Raw genomic sequence first — 22,306 nt, forward strand, 5'->3', positions numbered from 1 at the left:
GTAATGCTATTATGTATGTTACTGATGATAATGGTCATAGGATATTGGATCCAAATTTAATTCTAGACCATGGGCAAAGTTTCTTTAAAAATGCTTTTAGGACCTCAAAAATATCTTCCCCTAATAACATCAACCTTGGTGAGGCTTCCTTCCATAAAAAAATTGACCTAAGTAGCCTTGATAATCCTCTTAATAATTCTGAAATTACAAATGCCCTATTCTCTTTCAAACCTTTTAAGGCTCCAGGTCCGGATGGCATTCATCCTTTTTTTTAAACAAAAATATTGGCATACAATTGGCCCCTCCATTACTAGCTACTGTCACAAAGTTTTTGAATCCCAATCCCTTCCTAATGGATTCAATGATACCTTTGTTTGTCTAATACCCAAATTTCCCAACGCGAATAACCTCAAAAATTTCCGGCCAATTGGCCTTTGCAATACCTCCTCTAAAATCATCACAAAAATTATTGCTAATAGGATAAAGCCTTACCTCCCTTATCTTATTAGCCCAATGCAAGCTAGTTTCATTAAAAATAGGAGAGCGTGTGACAATGCTATTATAATCCAAGAGATCATGAATAATTTACACAAAAATAAGAAATCTAATTTTGACATGATCATTAAATTAGACTTAGAAAAAGTTTTTGACCGGTTGGAATGCTCCTTTGTTTATAAAGCTCTCAAGTTTTTTAAATTTCCCCCTAAACTATCCCGTCTAATAATGCATTGCATATGTACAAGCTCTATGAGTATCATAGTAAATGGTGTGAGAACTAGCTTCTTCCAACCAAGTCGAGGAATTCGTCAAGGTGACCCCTTTCCCCCTATATTTTCATTCTTTGCCTTGAATTACTATCTCGACTAATAAATTATCAAGTAGATACGTTACAATGGGACCCTATCTATTTTAAACATAAATATCCAAACTTCTCCCACATCTTCTTTGCGGATGATATTACCTTAGTGGGCAAAGCTAAAAAAAAAACAAGCTTATGTATCAAATCTTGCCTTGACTTCTTTTTCACTGAATCAGGACTTGCCATTAACAAAATAAAGTCAAAAATTGTGCTGCCAAACTACTGTCCCCCAGACTTAAAAAATTTTCTAACAGACCTCTTATGTATCAAATAAACTAAGGAATTTGGCAATTACCTAGGATTTCCAATTCTTAGCCACTCTCCTAGAACAAAAGACTTCCAGTTTATCATAGACAAAATGCAATCCAAATTGTCACACTGGAAATGTTCCTTCTTGAGCATGGCAGGAAGAACTACTTTGGCCTCAAGCACTTTGGGTGCTATCCTACACACTCCATGCAATATACTCTTCTCCCTCCTAAAATACTAAAAACAATTGACAAAGTCCAAAGGGACTTTATCTGGGTTTTCACTAACTCCACCAAAAAGCTTCACCTAATCAATTGGCAAGTTGTTACTAAGGATAAAACTGAGGAAGGTCAAGGGATTCATCAAGAAAATTCTAAAAATTTAGCCCTTCTTTCTAGTCTTGTTTGGAGACTCCTAAATAATACTTCATCACCCTGGGGAAAAATTTTGATAGCCAAATATAGCACTAGAAAAACCATAAATAACTCCTCCTTCATCTGGAAATCCATTTTGCAAGGTTGGAAAGTTTGCAATAAGGGGATCCTATGGCACCCTTGTATCAACTCCAAAATTGACATTTGAAACGACAATTGGATTTACAATTCTAAACCACTTAGAAGCCTAATTGAAGGTTCTCTTAATAAAAATGATCATGAGCTTTGTTTCAAAAACCTGATTCATAAGAATGAATGGAATAGCAAGGTCATCTCATTTGAACTACCCGACAATATCCTTAACAACATCCACATCACTCCTGTTCCTGGCAAGGGTTCAACAACTGACAAAATAAGTTGGCATCCTAACTCATCGGGTATTTTTTCGACTAAGTCTTGCTATAAACTACTCCATGAATATGACTCTACCACAAGACCCTTTAAATGGATTTGGGAGCTCTAATGCCCTGTTAAAATTAAATTCTTTTTATGGCAATGCATGTACAACAATATTTCTTGTTGGGCTTACCTAGCTAAAATAGGTATCAATATTGATCCCAACTGTACAATCTGTAGAGTAGGACTCGAGGACATACAACACATCTTTACAAGTTGTTCTATCTCAAAGCACTTCTGGGAAAAAATGGGCTGCCCACCTTTGGATATTGGGGAAAAAAAGACTGGCTAGCAAATTTAAGAGATTTCTTTATTAATAATTGCAACTCTCCCGGGAAGTGGACTACTATATTCCCCTGTTGTATATGGGAACTATGGTAAAATAGGAAATAATAACATCAACAACTTGAATAACAACCTAGACATAATAAAGGTTATCCATGCTTCTTGGGAATTTACCTTCTTCACCGAAAGAAATCCTTTTGTGGAAAAAACTATAAAGGTTGAAATTAGTTGGATTGGATTGTAGGCTCTATCATAAATCATGCCAAGCAGTTTCTCCCATCCATGCAGAGCTACAAGCAATACTAGAAGGGTTAAAAATAGCAAGAGACATGAACTTCACTATGATGGAAATTGAAACTGATTCCACTGAGGTTATTAAGCTCATTTACGAGAATAACTCTAACTACTCTAATATTGTTTGTGAATGCAGATGGCTAATGCACCAACTAAATATCCAAATGCTGAAGCATAATTTTAGAGAAGGAAATATGGTGGCCCATATACTAGCCAAGCAAGACACCAAAAATGTTTTAACGTCTAAGTGTTATTACCATGCACGTCCACCCTTTTTTGTTGAGCAAGAAGTTACTAAGGACAAGCATGGAGTTTGTAATGGCATTAGGACTTTATCTAATAATGTTTGTAACTATTTGGCATCTATTGGTAACACTAGTGCCCTAAAAACATCTGCCATGACTATGTAATTTTGCTTAATTATATATATAATATCCGTGTGTTATGTTCAAAAAAAAAGTTTATCTACCTTTCGTAAAATTAAAATAAAAATACAAAAATAGTTCCACTTTGTTTTTAAAAAAAATGTTAGTATTTCTGGTATGAATATTATTTTAATTTTGCGATGATTTTAATCTAATCCCATTTTATTTTTTAGTATAATATTTAAAAAATACCAAAAATAGGTTTGTTTTAACGGTTAGTTTTATTTTAATAGTTATTTCTACTTAAGTAGGATTAATTAGTATATGTGGGTAGTACTTTTAGTCTTGTTCAACGAGAAAAAATCAAATTTGGGCTAAAACAATCCATTTTTTAGGCCCATTTTCGGAATTAAGCCCTTAGCCCATACCCTAACTTCCCTAAAAAGAGACCCAATTTCACTAACCCTGGAGAGCCACACCCCCTCCTCTCCAAGATCCAGCCATCGCACCACCCCTAAACTTCAGCACACCCCCTACCCTAACCTTTCAGAAAGACCTAACCTCGTAAAAAACAAAAGCAGCCGCCACCCAATTTCGCCGAAAATTCGGCAACCACCAACACAACACAACACGACACACACACACAAAACAGAAAAAGAAACGATGCTGGGAAGGGATAGAAAGAGTGAAAACGAACATAGAAAAGCTGAGAGAGGAAAGTTCATCTTCATGAATTCATCCTTTTAATGAAGTAGTTGTTTTCCTGGACTTTAAAAAAAACTCACTGAAGAACACTTACACTCTCCAAAATACCAAATAGTGCAAAGTTCAATCTTCTGTACTCTACCTGTAAGCTCAAGGATGTGACTACCATCCAAACACTTCCGTCCCTTCAAAATTCATCTCCAATAAATTCTCACACTGACAAAACAACAAAGAGTTCGAGATCAGTCCAATCATCGAAAATCGGGTTCACTTGTAATAGTAAAGGTTTCGGCGAATTCATTCTCAGTTCATAATAGAGGACGTCGTTTCCTTGCTGTCGGCGTCGACGTCCTTTAACTCCGTTAACATCTCAGCTGGTGCGAGAGGTTCACCATTAGTCTCAAGCTGTGGTTCGAGTTCCAGGCAAATTCGCTGTTCAAGCTAGTCCCTGTTTTCATTCTCCAGTCGCATCTAGCTCAACAAAACTTGCTGTAATGGAATTTTGCTAATTAAAAAGGAAAGGTTGCTGAGGTCCATTTCTTCTCCCTTTATCTTCTATTTGTGCTGATTATTTTCATATGTTATGATGGAATGATATGATGTTGCCTTCTTAACTTTTTTGTATGTGATAAATATAAGTATGAATAGTGGATGGAAAATATTTATGAGCAAAACTCTGATGAATATAAATTAGAAATACTTGAAACGGGGCGTGTGAATTGAATTAAGACGAGGCAAGGATTGTTGGGGTTAAATTAGTTTAAATCAATAATTGTTTGGTCTAATTTGCTGAAAATGGGACGTGGGGTTAAGTTAAATAGAATCAATTCAATTGGAGCATGATCTCTTAGTTAGTTCTCTTTTGTTTATTTATTTATTATCTATTATGTCACCCGCTAGTAGCATGGTTAAGGCCGTCATGGGTAGGCAAACCTTTAGGGCGTTCGTATTTTAGTTTCTTTTGAGGTGAGAGGTCGCCCCTTTTAGCTAAGTTTATCCGGGGAATGCCCCGTAGAATTTGTATATATTTTATCCGGGGTATGCCCCATAGTATCATGTATTTGGATGCCGTGACGAACCTCGTGGAAAAAGTATAGTATATATTAGTGTTTAGGATTTTACTTACTTTTCTTTTTCTATTTTTCATTTATTAGGTGGGGAATACCTCAATCCTTTGTTGTGTTTACTTTCCTTTTTCTGTGTTTTAACCTATTTGAATATTTTAAAAGGACAACTGGATCATGTACGAAACCGTACTAGTTACGGGACTCGGGGAATGCCTAACACCTTCTCCTCGAGTCAAATGTACCCCCTAACCTTGAATCTCTGGTGCAAACTGGTTTAAGAGTCAAATGTGTTTTGAAGGAAAATTGTTATTTTAAAAACGGTGACCTAACACACCGAAACCAAATGTCAGGTGGCGACTCTGAAAATCCTTTGAACAGAGTATTTTGTCACTTTTCTAATTGGAAAATCCTTTTGAGCTTTACCAGTCCTTTTATTATTTTTAAGAGGGTTAGTGAGGTTTAAAAAAGGAGGTTTGATAGCTCTGGCAACTCTGCTGGGGAGTTGCAGTTTCGAGCTGATACTTGATCTTGTTGGCCTTTTAGGATATTCGGTTGAGGTATTTGTATTCTTTATTTGCTTTGTTTCTTGGTTTGTTTTTCTGATTTCCTTGTTTTGTCGTTTATTTGTTTATTGTTTTTCCTTATGTGTTTACTGCTTTATATCTATCATCATTTGCACAACCATGGGTCTTCTTTCTGCAACAAGTCTTCCGGAGTATGTTTGAGTGTACACGGCCCTTTTGTGAGTTACCTATGTCTTTAGGGGGGTCGCTTGGGAGCGTGGAGTGGGCGGACAACTTGAGCAGCCGCCATCGATCACGTGCCGCCCCGAATTGCCTTGTCTAGTGAACCCTCAAACTTAGGTCAACTTTTAGGTCATGCTTACTTTCATCATGTCATTTACACTTAGCAGGGCTCGGTCCCAGGCACCGTGTCCCTTTGTAGGAGGCCTATCCAAATTATGTCAAAGTTGACCCGTGATCCAAAAAGATATTTAATCTTCCCTATGTGCTACATGCTGTGTTCTTTAAGGGTAAATGGGTCATTTGACAGACCAATGAGAGAAAAGAAGGTGAAGTATACAATGAAGCAAGTAGGGCTCACTCACATTTTTCTTTCATGGTTTTCCCAAAATTCAAAAAAAAAAAAAAAAAGAAAACCCAAAAAGATTTTACATTTTTCATCATTTTTCAAAAAGACAAAAAATATTATTTTTCCAAGTTAGTTGCATTTTTTAAAAGCTTTCTCCCATATTCAATCTTCCTGAACTACGCATACCTGATTCTCGTCTTTCGTGGCGGGATACGTAGGCATCCCACACAGGTTACGGTCTTCCTAGTGAGTCTTAAGTTCATGGCTTCGGGGGTGGTAGCCAAATCTTGCATGTCTAGCCACTTTTGGCCACATCGGCATTTTTGCAAAATTGGGCTATTTTGCGAAGTGGCTTGTTGAACCGTGTTTGGAGAGTCTAGAATCCACAATTAGTTGTCTCCTTACTTCAAAGCCCGTCCTTGTTGAATTTATATGTCTCGCCACTTTTTGGCCACATCGGTCATTCTTGCAAAATGAGATCATTTTTGCAAAAGTGGTTCAGTGGCTCATGTCTTAGAGTCCTAAGTCCACAACAATGTATCCTTTCTGTTTAAGGTCCATTCTTGTTAAATCTGCACGCTTAGCCATTTTCGCTACATAGGACATTTCTGCAAAGTAGGGTGATTTGTGCAAAGTAATCTTAGAGATCGTGATTCCTGAGAGTTTAGGGGTCATGTGGGCCTTTTTGAGATATTTTTCCTTTTCTTAGTGGTCACCCTTGTTGAGTTTACACTTCTAGCTACATTTAGGCTGTGCAAGTCATTTTGCAAAGATAGCCTCACTCGTGCCTTACATGACTCAATAGGAATATGGTCTCACATAGTGTCTCGAGTCACTAACTCTATTTGGTCTTATTTTTCTCATTCAGGTACGGCTCCATTTGCTAGAGCTTGAGCATGACAGACGCCCCAGGACCATCCAGTCAGGACCACTGCATTCAGGAGCTAATTGAGGAGACTTTTCAATTTTTTTGAGTCTGATTTCATGTTTTCTTTTACTTTCTAGTCTTGTCCAGTAGTATTGAGTCTTTTAGGCGGGGTCAGAGTTTGTCATAGTCTGGCTGAGTCTGTTAAATCTTTTGTCATCGTACTTTCCATTTTGTATTTGAAAGCAAAAAAAAGGGTATAAATGAAAAACCCAAAAAGATTTTTGTTTTTAGTTTATTTTGTCCATTACATTTCCAGAACTACGCTTGATCTGATTCATGTAGAACATGATACGTAGGCAACCTACATAGGGTTCGATCGAATCATTTTTTAAAACTAAAAGAAAAAAAATGAAGTTATAGGATGTGAGAAATAAGAGGAAGTTGTGGGATGTAAGAAAAGAGAGATAATAAGAAAGAAAAGAGAGGGGAGGAAATGAAAAACCAAGAAAAAAATGAAAATGAAGAGGAAACGGGGTAGGAAGAGTGGAATTGGGATGATACCATATGACCTTCATACCCTCGAAGCCATTTTAGGACCGATAATTGTGACTAGGTGCATTGCACATAATGTTAGATTATATTATGTTAAATTCTCTAACGCTAAAGTGATGACTTTATTTTGTTCCTCTCTGTTATCTTCATTATAGCAGAAGGGTGGTTGGTTTGTGGTTCTTAAACTGGTAACTCTTCCCTACAACATAAAGTCGAAAGGCAATGGCAGACGACAACGGAATTGAGTTGGCTGATACTGGTGCCCAAAAGCAATTGGTTGAACAAGACACTGGGTTGGTTGAAGAGGTAAGGATGTTAAGACAACACATCACGGATATGTATCAGACTTGGATGACTGGGAAGGCACCACCTCCGCCACCACCTAGCTTCATAGATACTACCCTTACCCAAACTCCGGTCATAGTGCCAGATAATCCACCATACTCTCTAGATTTTCCCGCTTATCGCAGCTTTCCCAACCTCCCTAGTAGCTCCATCACTCGTCCTCCAACTACCTTTCTCAAAAGTTGCCCTCCTGTCATAGCCACTACCCCACCATCACAACTTCTCAACAACCTCTTTTTAGGTCCAACAGTGGACACCAATTCAAACCTCATGATACCCAATACCACCCCCTAAGATTTGCCTACCAGGTCCCGGACTCATATAATCATAGCCTTTGGAATGAGCCTCATGTTGAAAATGAAAAGGTCACAAGGAGAGAAGAGCGAGATGAGATATCTAGAAAGCTGAAAGGTATAAAACAATCCTTAAAGAATATGTAAGGGATGGGAAATCAGATTAACGTGTCCTACGATGACCTGTGTATGTTTCCCGATATTCATCTACACCCGAGGTTTAAATGCCAAAGTTTAACTTGTATTATGGGCGTGGAGATCCAGTAGTCCATCTGAGAGGTTATTGCAGCGAAATGAGAAGTGTGGGTGGGAAAGATGAGTCATTGAAGGCGTATTTCAGTGAGATCTTGAGTGGGGAAGCCTTGGAGTGGTATACTCGTCAAGATGGCAATAAGTGGCATGCATAGGATGACATGGCACAAGATTTTGTTCGAAACTTTCAGTACAATCTAGACATTATCCTAGACCGCTCCTCCCTATCTAAGATGGAAAAGAAACCCGAGGAAAGTTTTAGGGAGTTTGGGCTCAGATGGAAGGAACAAGTTGCTCGGGTCAGTTCCCCGATTGGTGAAGAAGAAATGGTCGAGATTTTCTTACAAGCCTAGGGGCCCACCTAGTTCAGTCATTTGATCCCGGCCTTGGGTAAACGTTTCAATGATGTGGTAAAAATGGGGGAGATGGTAGAAGAAGGAATCAAGTCAGGCAAAACCATGAGTTATTCTGCATTGAAAGATACTACAGAAGACATTCAAAACATCTCAGTAAATTTGGGGGGAAGAAAGAGAAATAGAAAAGATGTTGTTGAACCCCGCCAACGACAAGATCCAGTGGGTGTTCCTGCTCAACGCTTTCAGCCTCAATATCGACCCCATGAATATCTTCGTACTCTAGATAATCCTCCCCAATGCTACTTCTCTCCACAAAATCCCCAAAGTCATACCTCACATTCCCATTACTCTATCCACAATGCACTACCATATGTTCCACATCCACAAGACCGGAAATGGCCTACACCAGCTCCATAAATGTCTTATCCACCTCTACAAGCATATCATCCACCTGCCCGCAAAAGGTTTCAGTCGAAGCCAGAGTACAAAATGAAAGGCAACAACAAAAGGAAAAGACTTTCAAATCCTATTGGAGAATCATATGCCAGTTTGTTTCAAAAGTTGAGGCAATTGGACATGTTGAAGCCGATTCAGATAAAAATGTCGAACCCTCTTCCAAAGAATTTTGATTATTCTCAAAGGTGCACATATTTCTCTAATGCCCCGGGGAACAGTATAAAAAATGTTGGCATATGAAAAGAGCAGTCCAGAAGCTTATTGATGTAGGTGACATTACCGTGAAAATCTTGATTCAGCAGATACTAGCCAAAGTCCATTGCTTGTTCATAATGAGACGCATATGGTGGGCATGATTTGTGTTGAAAAGGAATATGAGAAATTTTCTGAGATCCTCGGAGGGCCACTTGCCGCAAAGCTTTCAGCGTTATCAGTCTCGGTTCCGGAAGTTGATCTTAAGAAGGAGTCGGCAAAAAGGACCCCAAATCCACCCGCTGAGGTCAATGTGGTTGAAACTAGTAAATGTCTAGGTAATTTCAATGTGCGACTCACTGGCTAAGATGTCGAACATGGTAATTGGAAAGACACTCCTTTCTTGGTTAGCCATGAAGAAGCCCTGGTAGTTTATTTTGTCGTCTTTTCTGTTGTCTGGGTTATTTTAGGTTGTAATCCAGATATTATCTTGTGACTCAAACCCTTCTATCCTTCTATTTTGCCTAGTTCGTTTAGTCGTAGTAACTCGTCTAGTGTTATCTAAGATCGTTCAAGGGTTGTAACCCAAGTTTTGTTGTGCTTGCTTCACTGTTCAAACCCTTTCACCTTATGTCTAATGCAATTTCATGTTTTCTGTTACTTCTAGTCCGTATTTGTTTAGTTCTCTTTTTCTTTTAGTTATTTTCATGCTGACTCTAGTGACATGACTTGCACGCAGAATTCTCAGCCTAGTCTTGAAAGTTAGTCTAATCATGATTGAAACAAGTTTTGAAGATGACAGGGACACTTGAGGGAAAAAAGTAAAGATTTGGACATTTTGAGATCATTTAAAACCCGAATTGTGTGAGACCGGGGCAGATGGTTTGGGAAGTTAATAAGACTACAAGAATTTGTCATAAGAGAATGTGTCCCAGACAGTTTGAAACAAGCAACTTTGAGTTCAAGTGCATCTCAAATTACAAGGCAAAGCCAAGAGAGTTTGTCCAAAACTGACTGGGTATCCATTGTGAAGAAGAAATCACCCAAAGAGAGTACTGTACTTGACAAGGAACTAAAGAAAATGGAAGGCATATCAGTGAAATCAATGTCGAAGCTGCAAAAGTAATATTGTGCATGACTCCTGGAGGGGCCCCTTACGGGCCAAGCGCAATATCAAGCCATCATGTGGCATCATAAACAGGTCCTCGACCTCATATCAATAACAAGCCACCTCGTGGCGTACAATCTCAGGCCCTCGGCCTCATAATCAAAATCAGTGTATCAACTCTGTGGCGTGCACCCCAACCCGAAAGATATCCTCACAACACAGGTCCTCGGCCTTACTCAGTCAAAAATCAAATAAGCCTCTCGGGCAACAGTAAAATAGTGTTTCTTAGCCCAAAACATCATTTAAATATCATTTGAGTATTAAAACTAAGTGAACATGGCTGAGTTTTAAAAAACAGTGGGAATAACATGACTGAGTTCAAGTATAAAGTCAAAGTAGTGAGGAAATATCAACAACAAATTCCCGAATGGTTCAAATAATTGGCACGAAGCCCAAATATAGAATTCAGCCCAAATAATGATGATAGCAAATAGATTTCAGTCAAATACACGGAAAAATAATCAATCGGGACAGACCAAGTCATAGTCCCCAATAGTGCACGACCCCACGCTCGTCATCAAGCGTGTGCCTCACCTCAATACAGCACTACGATGTGCAATCCGGGGTGTCAAACCCTCAGAACATCATTTACAACCATTACTCACCTCGATCCGGTCCAAGCTCTAGCCTGCGATGCCTTTGCCCGCACGAATCGACCTCCGGATGCTCCAGATCTAGCCACAATCGGTACATAATCATTAAAATATGCTAAGGGAATGAATCCCACTCGAAAATATTCAATTCACATCAAAAATCCCGAAATTGCTCAAACCCCCCTCCCCCCCGGGGCCCATGTCTCGGAATCCGAGAAAAGTCACATGAATAGAATTCTCGTCCTCACACGAGTCCATACATACAAAGAACATCAAATTCGGACATCAAATGCCCATTCAAATCCTCAAAATAATTCTCAACTTTTTCTTCCATTCTTACCCAATTTCCACTCTAACTTCTCAAATTAAATGATGGATTCAAGACTAAATTATGGAATTAAACCAAATATGGGTGAAGATGACTTACCCCAATAGCTCTACTGAAAATCTCTTCAAACTTCACCTTCTCCCGAGCTCTACAATGGTTTTTATGATATTGGACTCAAACCCTCGATTTTAAGAATATAAACTGTCTGCCCAGATTTTCCTTCATCGCGAACGCGGTATGTCCCCCGCGTTCGCGATCAAAGTGCAAAAGCTCTAAACGACCGGTCGGGTCGTTACATCCTCCCCCACTTAAACATACGTTCGTCCTCGAACGTTCCTAGAGTTGTTCCAAAAGCCAACCAATTGCTGAATAGCCTCACCATTCATATACTCAGGGGTGATCCCACGTCACCCTTTCTCATATAGGTCCGATAACACATAGAAACTGAAATTTCACAATCCAATCTAGCCCATAAACCATAGAACCACATTTCCACTTTTGAAATCTTTAATGCGATCAGAATCTCACATTTATACTCTGCACAAGCCCGAACAAGCTGAGACAAACCATATCTGTAACCTCAGGTGCAATTACATGATATACCACATAACTCAAACACTCGTAGTGATAACTTCTAATCACAGCAGCTGCACACAACACCCGAATACTGATAGAAAAACTCTTATCAACTAAAGTCTCATCCCAACACTTTCATATACTGCCAATGACAACTAAAACACGCGGTAAGCCATAACCATTTCCCAGATCAACCATTCATGAAGCCACTTCTCCTTCGGCGAATACTACAGCAAATATCTGAGCCGAAGCTCGATATTACCCTTCCAACATGCTGAAATCGAATCCGTTCGTATTCATTAATGATCCCAACAATCTCCTCTAATCCAACACACTACTCTGGTGACATGACACATCAATACAGGCCTAAGCCACAACTTGCACAATAGGCGCACCAATAAGCAATAGTCCGAACATACTCAAATCATGAAAATGACTCAAATGAAAGAGCTGTACCTCAAGCTCACCAGTACCACCACAACACAAGGCTAAGAACCCGTCTCACATCATGAGCATCTACTATAGTCTAAAATATAATGAAATTCTGGAAAATATACTAGGATAGTCTAATGACATGAAGAGGGAGTAAAGCTGTGCTGCGGACGTCGGGCAGCTACCTCGCTAAAACTCCAATGACTCTGCCTCAGCTCAGCCAATACCCGCTAATGGGTGCTGAAATACCTGAATCTGCACACAAGGTGTAGGGAGTAAAGTGAGTACTCCAACTCAGTGAGTAATAATCATAACTAAAGTCTGAATGGTAAGAAATCATGAAAAGTACATCAACATGCTATATAGAAGCAGTTCAAAAACCGGTAAGAAAGCAATGAAGCTGTAAAGTCCCTTAAAACATCTTAGCTCAGTTTAAACTTCTTTGAAAAATGACTTTTTCAACAGTTACGCAAATGAATGCAGAACAACTAGTGCAGATAAGCATAGAAATCCGCCCCTCGGGCACAAATACATAATTAAACAGGTAAATGACAGGTAAATATGAAAGATAAACACATAAAGGTTCTCCCCTCGGGCACAATGTCAACAACTCCGCCCCTCGGGCAATATCTCAGAACAATACCAGCCCCTCGGGGAATCACATAGAACAGTACCAGCCCCTCGGGCTATATCTCACATCACAATGGGTACCCGCGCTCACTAGGGGGTGTGCAGACTCCTAGAGGGGCCCCTTACGGCCCAAGCGCAATATCAAGCCATCTCGTGGCATCATAAATAGGCCCTCGACCTCATATCAATATCAAGCCACCTCGTGGTGTACAATTTCAGGCCCTCGACCTCATAATCAAAATCAGTGTATCACCGTTGCGGCGTGCAGCCCGACCCGAAAGATATCCTCACAACACAGGCCCTCAGCCTTACTCGGTCAAAAATCACATAAGCCTCTCGGGCAACAGTAAAACATTGTTTCTCAGCCCAAAATATCATTTAAATATCATTTGAGTATTAAAACTAAGTGAACATGACTGAGTTTTGAAAACAGTGGAATAACATGACTGAGTTCAAGTATAAAGTCGAAGTAGTGAGGAAATATCAACAACAAAATCCCCGAAGGGTTCAAATAATTGGCACGAAGCCCAAATATAGCATTCAACCCAAATAATGATGATAGCAAATAGATTTCAGTCAAATACACAGAAAAATCATCAATCGGGACAGACCAAGTCATAGTCCCCAATAGTGCACGACCCCACACTCGTCATTAAGCGTGTGCCTCACCTCAATACAACACTACGATGTGCAATCCAGGGTTTCAAACCCTCAGAACATCATTTACAACCATTACTCACCTCGATCCGGTCCAAGCTCTAGCCCGCGATGCCTTTGCCCGCACAAATCGACCTTCGGATGCTCCAAATCTTGCCACAATCAGTACATAATCATTAAAATATGCTAAGGGAACGAAGCCCACTCGAAATTATTCAATTTACATCAAAAATCCCGAAATTGCTCAAACCTGGCCCCCCGAGCCCATGTCTCGGAATCCGACAAAAGTCACATCAATAGAATCCTTGTCCTCACACGAGTCCATACATACCAAGAACATCAAATTCGGACATCAAATTGCCATTCAAATCCTCAAAAGAATTCTCAATTTTTTTCTTCCATTCTTCCCCAATTTCCACTCTAATTTCTCAAATTAAATGATGAAATTCAAGAATAAATCATGGAATTAAGCCAAATATGGGTGAAGATTACTTACCCCAATAGCTCCACTGAAAATCTCTTCAAACTTCACCTTCTCCCGAGCTCTACAATGGTTTTTATGATATTGGACTCGAACCCTCGATTTTTAGAATATAAACTGTCTGCCCAGATTTTCCTTCATCGCGAACGCGACATGTCCCTCGCGTTTGCGAAGCACACTGCTTCACAGACCAAAATTTGCTTCTATGCGAACGCGAGACCCTCTCGTGAACGCGAAGCTTCCGCTTCCCATACCATCGCGAACGCGGCCCCTTAATCGCGAACGCGAAGCACAAAAGGGCTAGGACCCCAGCTGCTCCATTTACTCTACGCGAACGCGGGAACCTCATCGCGTTCGCGAAGCACTCAGGATCTCACCCTTCGCGAACGCGGGACCAACATCGCAAACACGGAGGCCAAATTCTCAGCCTCATCACGCATGCCTTCGCAAACGCAAGAGCCTTCTCGCGAACGTGAAGGCCAAAAGTCTGCAACAAAAACAACAGAAATCTGCAACTTTCAAAACAAGGATATAACCCGTTTAACCACCCGAAACTCACCCGAGGCCCTCGAGACCTTAACCAAACATGCCAACATATCTCACAACCTCATTCAAACTTGTTCCAACCTTCGGAACGCTCAAAACAACATTAAAACACCAAAATCACATCGGATTCAAGCCTAAGAATTTCATTAACTTCCAAATTACGCTTTCGATAAAAAAGTCTATCAAACCTCGTCCGAATGACCTGAAATTTTGCACACACATCAAACATGATACAACAGAGCTACTGCAACTTCCGGAATTCCATTCCGATCCCTATATCAAGATCTCACCTATCAACCGGAAGACGCAAAAATCTCAATTTTGCCAATTTAAGCCTAAACCTTCCACGGACCTCAAAAATGCATTCCGATCACGCTCCTAAGTCCCAAATCACCTAATGGAGCTAACCAAATCATAAAAATTTCAATCCGAGATAATATACAAACAAGTCAAAACTTGGTCAAACCTTTCAAATTTTAAGCTTCAAACTGAGAACCGTTCTTCCAAATTCATCCCGGTTACCCTGAAAACCAAAACCAACGATTTACATAAGTCGTAATACATCACACGGGGCAAGCCATGCCCGAGAACTGGCGAGCAAAGTACAAAATCTCTAAACGACCGATCGGGTCGTTACATGCTCACCTGAAAAATAGGGTAAATTTTCAGTTTCATGTTGAAGGAGAAAGTGGAGATTCAAAGAAGATTCAAGACAAGAAGTAGATAGGATCTTGTGTTTTTATTTTATTTTTTCTGTAATTTTTCCTTTTATTTTGGTGTAATGGCAGGAACCGCGGACCAGAACCTCGACGGCACCTCAATCGGCTCTCCAGCTCGGTACTTCATCGCTTTTCCTACTTCCGAACTATACGTGGCCTGATTCCTTTATAGCAAAGGATATGTAGGCAGCTCAGAGACCAGCGCTCGGTCACATTCTCCTTTCTTTTAGTTTTTGGTCTCTCAAAATCATGGTCGAGCCGAAAAACCTGTCTCGTCGATCTTTGTCTGAAAACTCTTCGTGTTTCCAGTCAAGGAGGAGCAACTGTAACATGTAATTTTTGACCCTCCCCGAGATTTTACACATTTTAGCATTTAAATATTTAGTTTAGGTCTAATATTACTATTTTAACTAGTTTTGACTCTTTTACTTTATTTTATCACAAGAATGAAAATTACAAAAACAAAATCTTTTATTTAGCTAATTGATATTTTATCTAGTTACTTTTAGTTTGTCTAACTTTCATAAAATTAAAAAAAATACAAAAATAGTTCCACTTTGTTTTCAAAAAAATATTAGTATTTTTGATAGAAATATTATTTTAATTTTGCGATGATTTTAATCTAATATCATTATTATTTTTTAGTATAATATTTGAAAAATACCAAAAATAGGTGTTTTAACGGATACTTTTATTTTAATATTTATTTCTACTTAAGTAGGGTTAATTAGTATATGTGGGTAGTATTTTTAGTCTTGTTCAATGAGAAAAAAATAAAGAGAATTTTACATAACTATCACATTTTAAAAAATATATTGTAAATGTTTAGCATAAATTATGGTATTACAATTGTTGCAGGAAGATATTTATATTTATAGCACACAGTTCCGTTAAAATAGGATATCAATTACTAATCCCTTAAAATAAGCAAATTAAATGAAAAGTGAATAATGCTTTGTCCAAAAATCGAGCTTTTTTGTTCTCTTTTTTGTTGGTATATAATAAAAAAATGTATAATTTGAGAAAAAAATGATTTTTGAGTATAGAACTAATTTATTTATGTTAATAAATATGAATATTTTGAGAATGATATATTAAAATCTCTCATTCCTATAATTACTCTTCTTCCGATCTCATCGAAGTCGTTCCTACTTTCTCGCTCATAGAGAAAGGAATATGGAATTAGGGATAACTATTTGAGAGAGAACGGGAATAGATAAATTAAGGGTCGAAACTGGTTCCTAAATTTAAGGGTCATTAATTATTTTTTTAAAAGTTTCTTCTACGTAAGAAAACATGAAGTATGCTATAATTGTTAATAAATTTGTTGTTTTTGGAATAAACTAAAATTAATTCCATTTATCTAAATAATTCTTGATTAATGACCAACAATGTAAAAATTTCAAAAATTTAAATTTGGACTAAAACAATCCATTTTTTAGGCCAATTTACAGAATTAAGCCCTTAGCCCATACCTCCACTTCCCTAAAAAGAGACCTATTCCACTAACCCTGGAGAGCCCCACCCCCTTCTCTCCAAGATCCAGTTGTCGCACCACCCCTAAGCTTCAGCACACCCCCTACCCTAACCTTTCAGAAAGACCTAACCTCTCAAAAAACAAAAGCAGCCGCCACCCAATTTCGCCGGAAATCCGGCAACCACCAACACAACACACACACAAAACAGAAAAAAGAAACGATGCAGGGAAGGGATAGAAAGAGGGAAAACGAACATAGAAAAGCTGAGAGAGGAAAGTTTATCTTCATGAATTCATCCTTTTAATTGAAGTAGTTGTTTTCCTGGACATCAAAGAAAAAGAAAAAAAAGAACGCACTGAAGAAAACTCTCCAAAATACCAAATAGTGCAAAGTTCAATCTTCTGTTCTCTACCTGTAAGCTCAAGGATGTGACTACCATCCAAACACTTCCGTCCCTTCAAAATTCTCCAATAAATTCTCACACTGACAAAACAACAAAAAGTTCGAGATCACTCCAATCAATGAAAATCGGGTTCACTTGTAACAGTAAAGGTTTCGGCAAATTTTCTCAGTTCATAACAGAGGACGTCGTTTCCTTTCTGCCGACGTCGACGTCCTTTAACTCCGTTAACATCTCAGCTGGTGCGAGAGGTTCACCATTAGTCTAAAGCTGTGGTTCGAGTTCCGGGCAGATTCGCGGTTCAAGCTAGTCTTAAAAAGGAAAGGTTGTTGAGGTCCATTTCTTCTCCCTTTATCTTCTATTTGTGCTAATTATTTTCATATGTTATGATGGAATGATATGATGTTGGCTTCTTAATTTTTTTGTATGTGATAAATACAAGTATGAATTAATGGATGGAAAATATTTATGAGCAAAACTCTGATGAATATAAATTAGAAATACTGGAAACGGGCCGTGTGAATTGAATTAAGACGTGGCGAGGATTCTTGGAGTTAAATTATTTTAAATCAATCATAGGTTACACGAATTGATCTTTTTGATATTCTTGATGAAACACATGTATTTAGATGCCATAATTGTCTGGTCTAATTTGCTGAAATGGGACGTGGAGTTGGGTTAAATAGAATAAATTCAATTCATGATCTCTTAGTTAGTTCTCTTTTGTTTGTTTATTTATTTATTATCTATTATGTCACCCGCTAGTAGCATGTTTAAGGCCGTCATGGGTAGGCAAACCTTTAGGGCGTTCTTGTTGTAGTTTCTTTTGAGGTGAGAGGTCGCCCCCTTTAGCTAAGTTTATCCGGGAAATGCCCAATAGACTTTGTATATATTTTATCTGGGGTATGCCCCGTAGTATCGTGTATTTGGAGGCCGTGACGAAACTCGTGGAAAAAGTATAGTATATAATAGTGTTTAGGATTTTACTTTACTTTTCTTTTTCTATTTTTCTTTTATTAGGCGGGGACGACCTCAATCCTTTCTTGTGTTTACTTTCCTTTTTCTGTGTTTTAACCTCAATTTGAATATTTTAAAAGGCCAACTGGATCATGTACGCAACCGTATTAGTTACGGGACTCAGGGAATGCCTAACATCTTCTCCACGAGTCAAATGAACCCCCTAACCTTGAATCTCTTGTGCAAATTGGTTTAAGAGTTAAATGTGTTTTGAAGGGAAATTGTTATTTTAAAAACGGTGACCTGACACACCAAAACCAAATGTTAGGTGGCGACTCTGAAAATCCTTTGAAACGCAATCTTTTTCACTTTAAAATTTGAAAACACTTTTGGGGTTTGTAATCACTTTATTCATTTAAAGGGGTTAATGAGGTGAAAAAAGGGTGTGACAATGCCATTAACTTCTCGAAACAAGAATTGATGGATTGCATTGAAAGGAGAATATTTGAACTCGTGTTATCACCTAGTAGTAACATCAGTGAAGGTTTATGAATCATTAAATTAATAAGACGCCGAGTAATGGATGTTTATGCCCCGGGGGAATATGAGGCTCCATATCGGGGTTCAAGCTATGATTCACATCACGCCCATATCAGGGTTCAAGCTATGATTCACGTCACGCCCTTTTCCTTATGGGGTATAGTAAAAATAAGATCAAGATGCTAGTGCATTTTGACTCGTGATGTTACAATTTCAATTGTGATCCCCTGTCCTTTGAATTGACGTTATTTAGAAAATTTTTACATGGTTAAGCAAAACCATATTGTTAAGTAGGAAATCAATTGCGAGTTAAAAGATTTACATGGTTTCAAAAAAAAGGAGTTTTATGTATATGATTTTTGACACTTATGTTCACCTTTTGACCTTAGATCAAGTTTTATTGATATTTTATATAAAATTTAATTGATACCATATATTCGGTGAATCAAAAAATATTTGAGACCATTGAAACATTTAACTCTAGTCCAAACTTCTCTAGAGGTCAAATGAGTGATAAAGCCTCAACGAAGATTAAACCCTAAGTGCAACTACAAATATACATATTTGTCATGCCTCCAACCATACAATATTAAAATCCCCAACCGGACTAGAATTTGTACGGTAGAATATTTAATAAGCTAACATAATAATTATATCTAGTTTGTAATAGTTTTCTTGTTCTTTAAATTCTAAGTATTCTAAAAGAACATTAGACTACATTTAGTGCAAGTTGCTAAATTTATGAATACAAAAAGCAAATGAGTACAATGGTTTGTCATATTCTTTTCATCAAATTAATTTTAACTTTAGATACTATAAAGTGTATTATTTAGTAAATTCAAGTAATTAAAGTAATAAGTTAATTTAAAAGAATGTCTACTGATGTCCTAAAAAACATAAAACTGCGTTAATTTGGGTAAATTGAGTTAGGACTCATTGTCAAACCATTTTGACGCAATCTATTTTAAACCAGGTATATATGTTGGACGAATATTTATTGATCTAGCACATTTTAATCCGTTCAAATTCAGCACAACCCTCTGAATTGCCACCCCTACACCTGGCAAAACTCGCAATTAATTTGAACTAGCTTGGCATCACTTGAATTAGAGGGGTATTTTTTTCTTAGTGAAAGGGTTTATGACCACACAAATATAATGATATGTTTTTAAGATAACAAGTTTCAAAAATCACCAAATATTGTGACATATTAAAAAATAGAAGTTTCAAATAGCGAAGCCATGAATTTTCTTAAGGGTATTCAATCTTGAAAGAAGTGAACAAATTTCTCTAATAAAGGGTGTTTGATGAATGATGGTCATTTGACCATCCTTTAAGACATGTAGTTTTGCCCCTATTTCAAAAGTCTTTTTTTTAATTTCATATTCAATTAAGTACGTTCACATAAATTAAAACGGAAGAAATAGTACTTGTAAGATGGAAAAGTAATCAATGGGAAGTTTAATAAAGATTAAAATGAAAATGGATGGTAATTACTTCTGACTGTCAAAGTAGATACATTTTGGTAAGACTACAAAAGTCTTCATATGCTTCACCATTTCCAGAACACATTAGAACCGCACTTGTATTTGTCCTTGCCCTCGCACTCCAAGGCCAAGTCTTCACTTATAAATGGCACTTTCTGAATTTAGTAAAATACAAATATTAGCATATCATTATCAAAACAAAAAAGGGCAGTCCGGTACACTAAGCTCCTGTTATGCGCGGGGTTCGGGGAAGGGCCGGACCACAAGGGTCTATCGTACGCAGCCTTACCGTGCATTTCTGCAAAGAGGCTGTTTCCACGGCTCGAACCAGTGACCTCCTGGTCACATGGCAGCAACTTTACTAGTTACACCAAGGCTCCCATTCATAATTATCAAAACATATACTACACAAAAGTAAAACAGAAGATTATACCAAGTCAAAATGCTGATTAATCCAAATTTTATAGTTCGAGTATTATATTGGAGTTGTGTAAATATTCAGTGTAATTCTCATCCTCTTTAAATGGAATTCCCTTTATATATTAATTTTTCAAATTAATTTCTTTATTAGGAGTGAGAAGGTACAAACCTTTTGCTTGGCAAGGTCTTGGCAGCCGGTGAAGTTTTCAGGGAACTTGCATGTGCCAAACTGAACTGTGTATGCTCTTGCAAAGTTTGCACCACTTGTGGCCAACCTCTTCTTGTCATTCAATTCCTAAATTGGCAAATTGAAAAGGCTTGTAATTTATGAATAGTATATTCCATATATTAGTAAGAACGTTAAAAAAATAAAAAGAAATATAAATGATCTCAAATTTCACTTGAGATATATTGTTAACAGCCCAATGCACTACTAGTACTATCACACTTGGGCCTAAACCCGCGCGACTTTAAAATGCGTTAGTAGGGTCTAAGACTTATTTTTTTGTCAATATGGAAATTGCCAAAAACGGACCTATGTATATATTAGAGGGGTAACTGAACCCTGTTAACCTTGACAAAAGTTCCGAATATATATGTGTATATATATTGGAAACGATATATATTTTGCTTGGAACCTTACGATCAAAAGTCTGATGGGGGCTTGTTGAGCAGCTCGCTCATGCACCTCCGCCACCTTCAAATCCGCTTCTGGGATTCACGTAGGATGTCACATATGTACTTCATCTACTTTAATATGTGTATAATTGTGTTTAATTAATGTATGATCTATGTATACCGGATAGAAAAAATAAATAATGAATTTGGCAAGCTATTGTGTAATAATCCCTGAAATACATTGTAACAGTCAAACACACTAGTGATATTGTCTGCTTTGGGCCTAAACTCCCACGACTTTAAACGCATCATTGGGGTCTGAGGCTTGTTTTTGGTCGATGTAGAATTCGCCTAGAGTGTCCCATATATAGTAGTTTGATTGGATATGAATTTGAAGAAAGAAAGATTTTGAAACTTGTACATTAACTTAAACATGCCTTGAAATTTCTTTGGCTATAAAACCATATCCTTAAAGGTAAAATAAAAATTAAAAAAACAAAAAGCTACAATGAAATGCACTAGTAATTAAATAGAGTGACATACCTTGTTGGCTTTGCTTTTCTCAAGATAATCGTCAATGACACCAGCATTGGCTGAGGAGTTGGAGGAAGCAGCGGTGAAAAGGGCAGCAGCTAAGCCAAGAAGAGCAATTCTTCTTCCAGCTTGGTTCTTGTTGGCTTCTGAATCCAACACTTTGGACTGTTGAGCCTTAATAACTGGCCATTTCTGAACTGATGGGGAAGCCATAGAGGCATGTTTTGAGGTGAGTTCAGATGCACCAATGCCTGATACTGCATAGCTGCATGCCAATACACTTGAGTTCATTGCTGCCATTTCTTGATATATTACAATCTTGGGATCCTAATAATTTTAAAAAGTCTTTTTAAGTAGTTTGTTTTCAGATGGATTTTGTTATATTATGATCAGTTTCAGTTGGCTCTATGGTTTATGGATAGTGTGGAATGGTCAGTGTAATTTAAGGTTGTGGTAGGAGTGTGGATAAGGTGAGATTACCTCACTCCCTATTGGCCAATAATTTGCTTCGTTATTGCTTCCTTGTGTTTGTATCTGTGTGGTGAGCATGAGTAGTCTGGACAGAGCAGGACCCACAAACACCCGATATCCGAATATGTGTTTGGGATTGTTCTTCTATTTCCTCATTTGCTGGTTGTGGTCACCTATAGTGGCCTTATTTTGTAGGCCTTTGGACGTAAAA

General features: G+C 38.0%; 1 protein-coding gene and 1 long non-coding RNA gene across 2 annotated transcripts; one reads left to right on the forward strand and one right to left on the reverse strand.

Moving 5' to 3' along the window:
* The first annotated feature begins 3,333 nt into the window (after positions 1-3,333).
* Positions 3,334-6,904, forward strand: LOC109210099. The gene is made up of 2 exons (XR_002065485.1): positions 3,334-4,118; positions 6,615-6,904. It is a non-coding gene; the product is annotated as an uncharacterized LOC109210099 (long non-coding RNA).
* A 13,101-nt stretch (positions 6,905-20,005) lies between these two features.
* LOC109210100 (photosystem I reaction center subunit N, chloroplastic) lies at positions 20,006-22,037 on the reverse strand. The gene is made up of 3 exons (XM_019373473.1): positions 21,634-22,037; positions 20,642-20,767; positions 20,006-20,207 (listed from the first exon to the last, which is right to left on the reverse strand). The coding sequence occupies exons 1-3, from the start codon at positions 21,922-21,924 to the stop codon at positions 20,118-20,120; spliced, it is 507 nt and encodes a 168-aa protein (XP_019229018.1). The 5' UTR covers positions 21,925-22,037; the 3' UTR covers positions 20,006-20,117.
* Positions 22,038-22,306: the final 269 nt, after the last annotated feature.

This window comes from Nicotiana attenuata, unplaced genomic scaffold, assembly GCF_001879085.1.
Source record: "Nicotiana attenuata strain UT unplaced genomic scaffold, NIATTr2, whole genome shotgun sequence".
Lineage (NCBI taxonomy): Eukaryota > Viridiplantae > Streptophyta > Magnoliopsida > Solanales > Solanaceae > Nicotiana > Nicotiana attenuata.

Bases quoted from the DNA above. Each gene is read 5' to 3' on its own strand.
- LOC109210100 (XM_019373473.1), bottom strand. From the start codon at position 21,924: ATGGCAGCAATGAACTCAAGTGTATTGGCATGCAGCTATGCAGTATCA. The intron at 20,768-21,633 runs GTATGTCACTCT...TTGCCAATTTAG, and splicing joins AGAAAAGCAAAGCCAACAAG to GAATTGAATGACAAGAAGAG. The intron at 20,208-20,641 runs GTTTGTACCTTC...TACTAAATTCAG, and splicing joins AAGACCTTGCCAAGCAAAAG to AAAGTGCCATTTATAAGTGA.